Genomic DNA, 14336 nt, shown 5'->3' on the forward strand with positions numbered 1-14336 from the left:
AGGGCGGGGGGCAGCGGGAGCCCCGCTCCGCTCCATGTGCGCGGGCGGGCAGGAGGCGTGTCCCCACCCCGCCGTCGCCGCACCGCCCCTCGCTCGCCTGCCAGCCGGCACCGGCACCGGCGGAGCGCAGGGGAGCGGAGCGGCGCCGGGCGCGGAGCTCCCCGGCCCCGCCATGCCCGCGGCCCCGCTCCCGCCCCGGCGGGGCCCCGCGGAGGCGGCCGCCCGCCGGCGCTGAGCCGCGCCCGCACCTGCGAGCGGCATCGCCCCGCTCCGCTCCTGCGCGGCCGCTGGGGCGCCCGCGGCGGCGTCTCTCCGCTGTCCCTCCCCCCCTGCCTCCCTCCCCGCCCGCCGCCCGCCCCGTCGCCGAGCGGGAGCCGCCAGCGGTGCGCGCAGAGCCGGAGCCGGGGCAGCCGCTGCCGCCCGCGCTGCCCCCCGCCTCGGCGCCCTGCCCTGCCCGCCGTTCCCCTCCTCCGTCCCGCCCAAGCCATGAACTTTGGCCGCGGTCCCTCGGTGGTGTTGAACGTCGGGGGCACCCGGTACTCCTTCTCCCGGGAGGTGCTGAAGGATTTCCCGCTGCGCCGGGTGAGCCGCCTGCACGGCTGCCTCTCGGAGCAGGACGTTCTGGAGGTGTGCGACGACTACGACCGGGAGCGGAACGAGTACTTCTTCGACAGGCACTCGGAGGCCTTCGGCTTCATCATGCTGTACGTCCGGCACGGCCACCTGCGCTTCGTGCCGCACATGTGCGAGCTGTCCTTCTACAACGAGATGATCTACTGGGGGCTGGAGGGCTCCCACCTCGACTACTGCTGCCAGCGCCGCCTCGACGACCGCATGTCCGAGACGTGCACCTACTACGCGGCGGAGGAGCCGAGCGGCGGCCCCGAGGGCAAGGGAAAGGGCCGGCGGCCCCCGGCAGCCGAGGGCAGGAAGTGGCTCGAGAGGATGAGGAGGACTTTTGAGGAGCCCACGTCTTCCGTGGCCGCCCAGGTCCTGGCCACCGTCTCCATCCTCTTCGTCATTGTGTCCATGGTGGTGCTGTGCGCCAGCACCCTGCCCGAGTGGCGGGCGCCGGAGAATCGCAGCGTGGAGGAGCAGAGCAGGTACACAGCAGAGTCAGTGAGGGAACCCTCAGGGTAGGAGGATCCTTTATTTTCCCGCTGTCCGGTCCCCGTGTGTCCCGTCCAGTGTGTGCTTCCTGCCCCTTGTCTTGACGGTCCGTGGCTGTAGCCTCCGCCGGCGGAGATGGTCTGCGCGCCTTGGTGCCCCGGCCCTGAGCCGGGGAGGGGTGTCGGGGTGTCGGGGAGAGGCGCTGCTCCGTAGCTCCGCTTCCCTCCGGGCTCTGCCGAGCGCAGGGGCCAGCGCCAGGCTCGGCTCTAGGCAGGCTGGCAGCGGAGCGGGGCCATCGGGGTACGGCTCCTATTCGCTGTGAGGGTGCCTCTCCCTCCGTGCAGGTCCTTGGAGCTCTCATTGCCCCTTTCTAGGAGACACGGGACCACACAGAGAACTTCAGACGCTCCAAAAATAAATTTATGCCTTATGATCGTGGGAGAAAAAATGGAAAATAATCCCCCAATACAGGTCCTTCTGATGGAGCAGATGCAATGCATTTTACATTTCTGCTCTGGTAAAATCCTGTATGTGGGAACAGCCTTACCCCCCTTCCTCCCTTTACATCTCAGATTCTCTATGTGGGGACCACAGAAGATGATCAAACTGCACATCGAGCTCTTGCAAATACATCATTCAAGCACCCCAGTGTATAAATGTAGCAGATGTTTACATTTCCTTTATGCATAATAAACATTGCCAAACCGTTGCAGAAAACAGGGTATGAGGTATAACGCTCAATCCTGAGCCTCACTAATAAGGAGGAACACTTTTCCATCGTGTGACCTCAGATCAGGGTTACACTGATGAAACTCTTGCACTCACTCTTCTGTTCCCTCTCTCTCTCTCCTTCCTCTTCCCCGTTCCCTAGAGAACAAAATTGAGACCAGTCTGGTAGAATTTCTCCCATAAATATGACTGACATATAAAAAAAGAAGTAAACATCCCTGGTATTTGCTAGCTTTTCCCTTTTTTAAAAAAAAGGATATTCAACAAAAAGTTTTCAGCTTCTGCTCTTCTAAAAGGGCACTACAGTGAAATTGCAGCCTTGTCATTATGAAATCATCATCTTTTACCATAGAGTTAATTGGAATGTGATATATTATATCTTAGTAGCCAGATTAATTCCTTGGAAAGTATTTTCATAGTTTCCATTAGCCTAATGGAAAACTGCACCTGTATTTCTCATTGTAGTTGAGCCAAAAATTAATTGTATGAACAAAGAGATGCAGTGTGAGAAGCTGTCGATTCATGCTTAGATTCAGATATGTTAAAAGGTCCTAAAGGTTCTTCCAGTTAAAAAGCCTTACTTAAGCTTAGCAAGGTTATTTCAAAGAGTAGATGCTGTGAGTGACCTCTTTGTACAGCAGCAAATTGCTGAGATACTCCCAAGAGGCATGGGAAAATAGATGCAACAATATGCTACAGATGCTACAATAGCATTAACCACATCGGTTATGTCTTTGTTAATGTCTTCATGGTATGGGAATCAACCACAAATTTTCTCTTACAGAAAGAGTTCAGCTTGCAGAGGAACATGGCATAGGATGTGTAATTTTTCCTTCATAGTGCCTTTGTCTTCAAGATCCTAATTTTACTCTTCTGAACAAGCATATTGTATATCAATTGTTAGAAGGATAAGGTCTTAAGCACTTGTAAGCTATAGTGTAGCCAAACAGTTCCCAGGGCACTGAAGGCTCCTTTTAGAACCTTAGAAGGAGGACTACCAATGATGGGGTGAGTTTCTTCTGTACCAGCTGTAGTACTCCATGTTATTGCAACAAAAAAATACAAAAGTTTCTACCAGCTGGAAAGTTTCTACCAATGTAACAAAAGTCTGTTGCATATAAGCACCAGTACAGACTGGCTCATGTAACCCGTGCACTCTGACTGCACAGGAACCAATCCCAATCTGATGGCAAACACATGGAAAACAGACACAAATGCTTCTCTGTCCACAGGTGACCACTAATGTGGAGCCACTCCTCTCTTTTGCAAATACTGCATCACAGCAAAAAAGTTAATTATAGCTGGAAAAGTGCATATTAGCAACAGCTGCTTTTAAGTGAACTGCCCAGTTTAGTTATCACTATTTACATGTGCCATAGGATTGGACCCAACATGCTCAGTTGTAATCTGACTTTATTTACCTTTATATGTTTTTGATTTCTTATTTTGTAGTTATTTAATTCCAAACTAGTTGGGTTTGCAAAACTTAAGTAGCTAAGTGGCTTATTTGAAAGCCTGACCACAGAAATCCCATGGAAGTTTCTGGGATTGAATACTCTGGCAATACATATCCCTCTTAGGTGAGAAGGCTTTTAAAAATCTGTCCACTTGTTTCTGATATATTTACAAGTTTAAAACCAAATTGTGTCTATTAAACAACGTTCCTCATCAAAATAAAGTCTATCTACCATAGTAATACAAAAAATTAATTTTTTTTCCCAATAGAAATTGTTACGTTAATGCTGTACACAACTGAGTTTTGACTCACATGGCACTGTATGAAGTTTGTATGTTATTCCAAAACTCTATTTTGAGAAGTTTTAGGAGTGAAAATTTAATGAGCTGGTCTAGAAATCCTTAGGCTGTAGATTTGGATGTAGCTGGTTATTCAGCTCAGCATAAGCCATGGAGGTGAGGTGAGAACACCTCAGAAAACCCAGCAACTCTAAAATTTTCAGTCTCTCACAATAAGCCCCCCTTGCCTCAGTGTAATATGTCAGAAAGGTGCCACATGGATAATTTTGTGGCTGACTCCCATGGTAACCATTCCCAGAACTGCTTTGGACAGCTGTAGTGAGAACAGCTGGCCAGCAGTGTATCTCCAGCTTACCTGGACATCATCTCAGCAAGTGAGGGGGTCAGTAATTCTGGCATTTACAAAATCAGCCTCTTTAATGAGGTTTGCAGTGAGGGCTACTGGGGCTGCCAGCTAACACCTCTTCAGCAGAAGAGGAATCAAATCCACCAAACTTTTTTCACAAAGGCATTATGTTGTTATGCCTGTTCATAGTGACCATGCTCTCAAAGGATGAACAGTCTGTGGCTATTTCTGATCCTTTGGGATAACACCCTTTAGAAGGCAACAGAGGACTCCAGGAGTAAGCTTTATTCAAGGAGAGAGGGATGAGAAATCTGATCTCAGAATTTTACAGATATTACAGACACTGAAATACAATTCCCTGATTGCAGAGGGATTGCCTTTCCCAGGCCTGTTCTCAGGATGAGGGATGTTATTAAATTTATTTCATTCTAAGATTTTTGCTCCGTTCCCAGCCTTGGCAAGTTCCACTCATCAGAGCTAAAGATCTGCATTGGATTTGCAGAGTTTAGGAGCAGACAGCAGGAATGCCTTCTGTTGCTTCTGGCAATTTCAAGTCATCTTTGCTGTCCTCTGAACTGTGCCAACAGATGCATACTGAGAGTCTCTGCTCAGGGACCTGTCCATACGCTGATTGGGAGCGTAATCTTCTAGGGAGAGCTTCTCAAGCCTGTAATAGGAAATCATTTGTAGCTGCTTGACTTACTGCCAGCACAGTTCTATCTACCTGCCTTAAACTATTTTTCTAAAGCTAAATATGAGTAGTTTGTTAGCACTAAGAAGAGATGGTTGTCCCCTTTCCATTTAATAATCATGATTAGGTTTGTACTAAAATAATCACTGACTTATCAAACCTACGTGATTGCTGTGTTCTTAAGCGAAAGCAAATAATCACAGTAGTTTCTCCAAACAGCATCTCTCATCAAGAGCCAGTGGGCTTTTTTTTTTTTTTAATTTCTGCAAAATACCAGCCTAAAAAAATTGCATTTCAATTTTAGACATACAAAAAGTATTTTTCCTTTATAGTAGTACAATTTCAGAACCTGAATGTTTATGTTCAACATCTATTCAAAAAACAGTAAGAACTCCTTTCCTGGACAAGATCTAACTTGAATACCACATTTTTGCTAAGTTAAAACAGTAGACTGAAGATAAAGAATGGACTCAAAGACCTAGGTTAAAAACACAGACATGGACTCTTCTATTGAATTTACCAGTTCTTTGAAAAATAGGGGTGAAACAAAGAACAGATGTATATCACTGCCTGGGCACAGCCGAGTCCTAAACTCACCAGGGCTAGGTGCCAGTCATGTTCAACGTACATGGAAAAGATGCTGAGGATCTCAGGGCTCAATATGTTTGTATCCAGGTCTCCCCTTCGAGCTGTGAAAGAGATTTGCCCCTTCCCTGGGGGGTGATGGGTCATTACAGCCTCCCACACAAAGCATTGGAGTTTAATGCATGACAACATTTAATTTCTACCAAAGCAGGGACAGAATGGAAAAAAGCCAGTGTGGTTTTTAATTCAGGGAAACTAGCTGTTCTGTGGCCTTTACTCCACAGTTTGTAGTGAGAAGGAAGCCCTTGATTTCAAAAGGATTAAAAAACCCTGAACATTTGCTGAAAACACTCAGCAGTCTTCCTGAGCAGGAATTTCATCATTCTAGCTACTGCTTGGACATTTTTCATGTTTAATGTGCTTTACATGGAAATAGACTTTAGCAACAATTTAACAAATCAGTGCTGACAGTCTTTAACCCTGTCATATACTGTCTTTAATCATATCATCTGTTTCCCTCATGTGTCCTGTTGCTGTGTATGTTTTATTTACAAGCTTAATAGATAATAGTGCCGCTAAGGAATATTTTGGCTTGATTTCAACCAACTCACCAGAGGATATTGAAAGTATACGAATTGGCAAGCTGAGGTAAAGAATATTCTAAGTTAAAAAAATGCTAATATGGTTACAGCATAGTTTTCTTTTTTAGTAATAACAAACTAAACTTGTTAGTGATTGAAGAAATGATTTCTGAAATGATTTAACTCATTGTGCATTAAGTAGCTTATTCTGAGAGGAATTATTATAGGGAACAGAAAACTGAACAGTGATGGGATTAGAGTAGGAATGAGGCTTGCAAAGGCTTGATTTTCCATTTTTGGACAAAAGATTCATTAGAGCAATCTTGAAGGACTGCTAAGTACCAAGCGGCTTAAAATTTTGTGAGAAAGACTCTTTCATGTGCTTTGGTCTGGGACAGTGAACAGTAAGTTTGAGCAGGAATAGCCTGTAACTAAATAAAAATCAGGACTTAGTATTTTCTGTGATTATACATAAAATTTGTGGGAAATCTTCAAGGAAATACTTCATGATTTTGTTTTTAATTACCCCTCTCCTTTTTAGATACCAGCTACTTTAAAACTGAAAAACCCAACCAACCAAAAACTGTGATAGACATTTCTAAAATAGGTAGTATATTTTTATCAAATAAAGTCACTATTTAATTATATAGTTATAGATTTTAATGCATCATTATTCCAAACATAGGCAATAAAAGCAGTCTGTCCTGTGAATATGCAGAAAAATTTTAAGAACTGATTATGAAAACTACAGGTACTTTTAGTCTTCTGAGTATATGCCTTTCATTTGGCTTTAACTTCATATCCTGTTAATTTCTCCTAAGGATTAACTGTCAAAATTTCTTTCCTTATTAGATGTTATTTATCCACTGATAAGGTTAACTATAAAGATAAGTCACTGCAAGGAGAGGGAATCTTGATCTGAAAGTGGAAATGCAGAATGTAGCACTCCAGATTTCCCAACATGCCAGAGGTTTCTAGTTTTTCTCACCAAAGCACTCATTTTTGTGTGATTCACCAGCACTGCCAAAATCCATCTACACAGGCAAAAAAGGAGTGACAAGAGAGGAAAAATGAAAAATGTTTCACTGATGGCTGAAAAGTAAGTAGAGGAAGGAAAAAATTAAGGGACACCCTTCTTCATTATCTTCTCCCCAGCCAGGAGAAAGAAGGCTGGATGCAAAATGGAAAAGTGGAAGTGCAGGTTGAAATAGAATGACATTAATGTATCCCCCACTGCCTTGATCTCACTTGTGTCATTTTTGTATCAATGATGTTCCTTAGCTCACTTCAAATCTCTTCTACAAGAAAATATTTCTTCAGTCCTTCCTAACTGATTTACAGTATTTCTTGTCCCAGGAACTGCCAGAGTGAAACAATGGATTGAACGTATTTCATGGACCTTTACTTGTGCAACTATTCCCCAAAGTTATATGACCTCTGAATCAATGTGATTCATGAAGAAAATTTCTACTGTATCACAATGATCAGGACTTAATCTCCTTAAATCTCAACCCAGAGATAACCTGTCTAAGGGGTGACAAAATGGAGGAGTCATGTCTGTGACATTATCAGGGCATCAGGAGGAAATACCAAGTGAAAAAGCTTTAAATTATATAATTACAAATTTCTTTTTCATTTAAATGCTTTGTGTTGTAGGATACAGACAACACTACCAGAGAAATCTCATAAAATGTACAGAAATAGTCTGTTGGAATTGTTGAATATTCCTGGCTGCAAATTTCTATCCAGATACAATTTTTCTTTTAATATTACATGAGACCTCAACTAACCAACATATAAGTATTCAGATATATAATAATTCAGACATCATCAGTTTGTCCATTACCATGATCTTGCTGTTCTATTGTACTGGGAAAATCTTAGGTATTTCCTCATCATAAGTAAAAAGGATTAAAGTAAATTTGCCCATTCAGCTTTTTCCTTGATTTTTTTTTTTTTTCAAATATAAAGATTCCAGAAGCTTAATTTTTAAGAGAACATCTAATTCTTAAGAGATGGTTTTCAATTTCAAAGGTCTTTCCATCAAAAGGTGCTAACGTGAACTAGAGTTTTACAAACCCTTTATGAAGAAAGGGCCATTTGCTTACAGCACTTCCATTGTTATTCATGAGAAAAGAAAAACATGGTCCACTTTTAGGTGACTAAGTAAATAATGTTCATTTAATTTTACTGTGGCTAAAATTACAATGTACCTTATAACTTTACATCAAGTGAATGTTACTGTTTCTTCCAATTTTAGCTTACAACTAAAGAGAATGAATGAAAAAATTAATGAAAAATAAACAAAATTTTAGAATTTTAAATGTCTATGAAGACATTAGTTTATAGAGTCTATAATTACATCAATTATAGAATTATATTATCATTTTAACAGGACACCATCTTATTAATAACAATAGATTTCAGAATGGGTAAGAAATTATGCAGATGTGTTAGGGAAGAAGAATTTTAGGTTTGAAATGACAGTTGGATATTCACTTGGAAATCAAAATGTTTCAACAGATACTACCTTGTTAGAGCCCTTGCAGTAGCAAAAAACTCTGGTTGTATTTTCTGGAAATATTTTAGAATCTCTGATCTCACACCAGTTTAGTTTCAGAGCTGTTGGTAAGAGAAAGCATCAGTGATGGGCTTTTTCTTTGCTCAAACTGTTGGTTAAAAAGATAAACGGAGGAAGAAGGGGAAGATTAGCTTCCATGTCCTCATGTATTAAAAAAGTGAGCACAGTCTGAAATCTCAGGGAGATTTGTGAACCCATGCATAACAGTTACTAAATAATCTTTGAGCAACATTTTTACTTTCTGTTTCTACCTTCCACCAGTCATCCACCACCTGATATTCTCAAGTCTCATTCAATGCACTGGGACTTGAAAATATTTAAGATCATACTGAAATCCCTTTCCAGGATTTCCTCTGCATTTGGCAACAAGAGGATCTTGCCTATCACCTTAATGTTTGGTTACCTTGACATTTTTGCTGAAATGTAGTTTAGGTGGACTTACATTTACAGCAAAAGAGAAAATTCAATAATGCAGAGCATGGTGGTAAATGGGAGGACCCAAGCATAGTACTTTATAGATGAAATACTGAAAAATAAAATACCATCTGTGTTTAGTGGCAATGTATTTAGTGGCAATAGGTTTGAATGTAGTTCTAGGTAAGCCCATGTTTGGGATAGACTGGTTTAGGCTAGTTCCTAAAGAACTAATATTTATGTATCATCCAATGCAAATACTTATTTCTACCTACTCCATCTGCACTTCCATTTTAGTTTAGCTCTCAGGTTCTATACATAGCTGTTCATAACCAGATAGTTCACTGATCTACAATCCTAGGCATTCCCGAGTGGATCAGGCCTCATAGACTTAGGGGGAAAAAAAATTCCTAAAACCCAAATGAACTAAAAAAAAAAACAAACCCAAAAACCCCAAACCCAGCTGTTCTACATAAGGTTACACATTGGCATTGGTGTCCTACAGTACAATTTTCTGTAGGGTTCCAGTTTTTGTAGGCATATTTACCCAGTATTATGAGTAGTAGCAATCCATTATTCAGAGAAAGCAATGTGAGCGAGTCCTTAGCAATTATGAGTTTAAACTCTCACTCAATCCTCAGGCTAATTGCTGAAATCCAGGGCCAGGTGCAGGATAAGGATGGCATGGCTTTCTGTTTGTTGTCTGTGAAAGTCTGAGTGTCACTTTGGTAATATCTGTGAACAAACGAAACATCCCCTGAAGACTTTGCACAGAGCATAAATACTGTCCTTTGTTTCTTTTGGCAGGATAATTGAAGCTATCTGCATAGGCTGGTTCACTGCAGAATGCATTGTGAGGTTCATCGTCTCCAAAAACAAGTGTGAGTTTGTCAGAAGACCTCTCAACATCATTGATTTGCTGGCCATTACTCCTTACTACATCTCTGTTCTAATGACAGTTTTCACAGGGGAAAATTCACAGCTTCAGAGGGCTGGAGTCACCTTGAGGGTCTTAAGAATGATGAGAATCTTTTGGGTGATTAAACTGGCCCGTCATTTCATTGGCCTTCAAACACTTGGTCTGACTCTGAAGCGTTGTTACAGAGAGATGGTGATGCTACTTGTCTTTATCTGTGTTGCTATGGCAATTTTCAGTGCACTTTCACAGCTTCTTGAAAATGGGCTGGACTTGGGAACAAAGAATAAGGATTATGCCAGCATTCCTGCTGCTTGTTGGTGGGTGATCATCTCGATGACCACAGTTGGTTACGGTGACATGTGTCCCATCACTGTACCAGGAAGGATTCTTGGAGGAATTTGTGTGGTTAGTGGCATCGTTTTATTAGCCCTGCCAATCACTTTCATCTATCACAGCTTTGTGCAATGCTACCATGAGCTCAAGTTCCGATCTGCTAGGTACAGTAGAAGCCTCTCTGCTGAATTCCTAAATTGATCCAACTTGCATTCTGTTGTACTTGCTTGCTAAGCTTTGTCTTAGAAGAGGATGGTGGAAGGTCCCTTCACGTGTCCTCCTTGACTGGATGGTCCTGTGGAACAACATTCTCACCAGCCTGGAGAAAGCCCGTCACCATTCAGACAGGAAGGATGTCCATCTGCCTTGAGCACCTTGCAAGGAGAGGGAGTGATGTTTCAAATTTGAGAGAACAAAATTAACAAAAGAGGACTCAGAAATCCTCAGCCAGACCAGTTTGGTGTTCAGTTTGCCTTCCCACAAAAAAAGCAGAACAAAAAATGGGTGTAACACTGAGATCTATCATTCCTGTAATTATATCCTAAACCATTCTAAGCAATGTGTAGCAGATATTTGTCAAAGATTCCAATATCTAAATGCTTTACAGAAGCATTGATAGCTTCTTGTCTGAGGTATCTCCACTTTTAGCTCAGATAATACAAATTATATGCTGAAGGAGAACCACTTGTGCTTTTGTGCTTTGCAACAAAGTAGAGCTGGTTCTGTGACTCAGGAAAGATGAAGAATATAGGTCTATAGGACAAAAAAAAACCTTGAGGCCTGATTCTGATCTTTGAGGAAGCACACAAATCTTCTCTGTAAACCCAGTGGCATTTCTCTGGATTTGAGAGTTCACAAGGAAGTGCAAGAAGTGAACTTCCAAATGTTGTAAGCAAGGACTTCTTTAGGTCACAATTAATTTCTTGTCTGGAACCAAACTGTAAGTAGAAGTAAGTATTGTATTTTACAAAGATCAGCATAAGAAATCAGGGATTGATATATATATTTCCTGGTAGGTTAGTGGGGGAGCTCTCCAAATTTTATATACATTCAGCTCAATTCTATTCACCTGAAGTTATATACTCATAAGCACAGATTTTCCTCCCTGACCTCCTCCCTGCCCCACATATCTAAACATAGATATCATAGTGAGAGTCCTCTTAAGACAAATAGTAAGATTCCATCATTTGAAATAGTCTGGAGCAAGCACTGGAAAACAAGAGTACCTGCTACCTGTCAGATGAGACTCTTCATAATCTTAAATTCTTCAATCCTTACTGAAGGATATACCTCAATGGAAGTTTTAAAAACAACTGTACAAAGCCCAGAGCATACCAAAGAAAGTAAAATATAGAAGTGTGAGTTGCACTTGGCAACATGGCGTATTCTCCAATGTTACTAGGAAATGAAAATGAATCAAGTTAAGTTCTGAAATATTTCTTGTGTAGTACTGCTTAATAGCATTGTTCAATATAATTCTGAAAGGCTGCTACATAGAAATGTCCAGTTAGATACTAAAACACATTAAGGTACAGCTTTACAAATCTGGGTACCAATAAACATCAACAGGGAGCTTTCATCCTAACATGAAAGCTCAGAGTCATCAGCACAGCTGAAATTTGTGTGCTTGCCTGAAAATACTGCATTTATTCTAACTGTGCTGTAGAGGCATCTTCTATATATGTAATTGTGAAAGGCTTTAGAAGTGAAGTGAGTACCACCTAGAAAACACATCCCTGGAATTGCTCACTCAAATAAACCTGCCACATTGATCAGTAACCAGTACATTGAAGGCTCTTCCCTGAGACCTGAAAGAATCATTATCATTTTAAGTGGTCTTAGTCTTAAGTAGTCTTAAAGAATCACATTGCAATTACAACTTCTCTTAAGACCTGTAAAGAATTTTAGTAGCCTTCCTAGAGACAAGCTTGACTTCCCCTTCAAGACTCCATTGTTAAGTGCTGTTACAGCCATACCTCTATTTCTTGCCACTGGTGTGTTCAAAGGTTAGCTCTGTAGTTCCCTACACTACTATATTTATGCCTTTTCTATCAAAACCATGTTGCTCAGAAACCTGCTCCAGCATTCCACAGAGAGGTGAATATGAGATCAGCAAAATTTTCTGCCTTAGGTGAGATTCACAGCTGATGTTAGTTAGGCAAGTTGTGACTTCAGAGACTCTTAGATGTTTTACAGCAGTGGAGATGCTGGCTCTGTATTCCTGCATGTGTACCTATATATATCATGCATATATTATAGTCAGTTGAAACATTTGGGGTTTTTTATTCCTCGCAAAAAAATTCCCTCCTTAACAAAATTAAAATTTCAGTCATTAATGCAAACATAGATATGGAAGAAAATATAATTTTCATCTTCTAATGAAAAGTTATTTGAACAATATCAAAACCATTTCTAAGTAGAAAACTGCTATTTTTTTTCTATTTTAATCAAATTTTTTTTTAATTTGTTTTTTTTTTTTTTTAGCTAAAATAGGTTAAAGATCCCATGTAAGAACTTAGCCCTGCAGATTTTTATGTGCTGTTTTGAATGCTTGGGAAAAATACTGTTTGTCATAAAATTCCTTAAAATTTACTTTGTCTTTTGTCCACATATAGTATTTAACCAAACCAAAATTCTAAGATACAACCTTCCTCCACAAAACACCTAAACCATCATCATTGTGACAATAACTTAAAATTCATGTAGAATGTGAATATAAAGTATGTTGCAATCTTAATTTCAAGATAAAATAAAATGTATTTCAACACCACCTATAAATCTCATCTTTAGATGCCTGTAGAAAGGAAAATATAAATTAATGCACATAATAACTTGTGAATACCAATTTGCACCATGAATCATTTTTGCATAAGCAGTTAAGGACAGGAAGTTTTCAACAATCCAGGCTATATATGGTATACAACAAAATGTTTCATCCTTTATGAAGTGTTTTTCTGATGAAGGATCCTTTCCCACTGTAAAAACATAAATCTAAAAACTGTTTAAAGGAGTAAGTCTGTGGAGATTATCTTAAGTCATACTATGTTTTTTTTTAACAGCTTGTGTTCAATTTTTATATGGCAAAATGTGAAGAGAATGACCTAATGTATTTTTTAATTTAAGTTATAATAAAATATTTTCAAACTGCTGTATACAAGCCCACTAAGGAGAGATCCTGCGGTGGGTTTTTTGGTGTTTTTTTGTGGTTTTTATTTGTTTGTAGTGGTTTATGGGTTAGTTCTTTTCTTTCTCTTTCTATTATTGTATGGTAATCAGTGTGTAGACTTTAGTTTCCTTACAAACCAAGTTGAAATAAAGTAATCTTCATGGTAGCCTTAAACCAGGATTTTATAGGGTAATTAGGATACCTGACTTCTAGTAATATATGTCATCTTATTTTCAATGGACCAGTGGGATTTTTTGTGAAACTTTACAAAATGTGAATTATATGTGTAGTCAAAAATAAGCATATTTTTAAACAGTTGAAACTGTTTTATAAAATTTTCTGGGGACCATGTTTTATGCAGACATGGGCTGCAGCACTCTATTTCAAAGTGCAGCATTTCAAAGCAAAAAGCCAAGTGAAGACAAGCTGGCTCATCTTTAATCATTGCCAGCTTGAACCCTATTCAATGAAAGACTTCATGGGCACTTTCTCTTGGAAACATTCACATCTGGAACAAATTAGATGAAATACAAGTAGAATAAAACTGAAGCAAAATGAAGACAGCTTGTACAATTGTGATCCTGCATTTTGGTTCATCTAAAATGGAAACTAATGTCAATGAGTTTTGAACTGCTAAGGTTAATTATCCATTATATACTAGGTTCAAACCCTAGGACTGATTTATTTGGAACTATATATTGGCTGTAATCCTTCAAAGTACTTCCTGTCACTTAAAAGTACTTTATCATTAATGAAGTCTCTGAAATGTAAAGCTCTCTAGGGTATTTTCCTTCTAAAGTTCTACATGAAGCATCATCCCAAATATCACAATGAATGGAATATTATCCTTTTCATTGATGTAAGACTTGAAAACAATATTGTCATGATGAGTACCCACCAAAAAAATTAATTTGTTTGACTGATGATATTAAACAGTTTTATCAGCATAGGGATGAGCCATATAAAAATGTGATACTAATTCTTATTGTATGGTGGCTTATACTGGTGTGCATAGCAGCAAGTTTGAGAAATACTAAAATCCTGGTAGTGTAAGATTCCTATCTTGATATCCATGTATTTAAAAGAAAAAGCACAGCTTTTTCATATCATGTTTGCAATTAATGCC

General features: G+C 40.2%; 1 protein-coding gene across 1 annotated transcript; it reads left to right on the plus strand.

Annotated features, from left to right (window-relative positions):
* Positions 1-486: 486 nt before the first annotated feature.
* KCNG3 (potassium voltage-gated channel modifier subfamily G member 3) lies at positions 487-11412 on the plus strand (the record flags this gene model as incomplete). Its single annotated transcript, XM_079298591.1, has 2 exons — positions 487-1136; positions 9600-11412. The coding sequence occupies 2 exons, from the start codon at positions 487-489 to the stop codon at positions 10243-10245; spliced, it is 1296 nt and encodes a 431-aa protein (XP_079154717.1). The 3' UTR covers positions 10246-11412.
* Positions 11413-14336: the final 2924 nt, after the last annotated feature.

The sequence above is a fragment of the Erithacus rubecula genome, assembly GCF_903797595.1.
Source record: "Erithacus rubecula genome assembly, chromosome: 2".
In the NCBI taxonomy this organism is placed as follows: Eukaryota; Metazoa; Chordata; class Aves; order Passeriformes; family Muscicapidae; genus Erithacus; species Erithacus rubecula.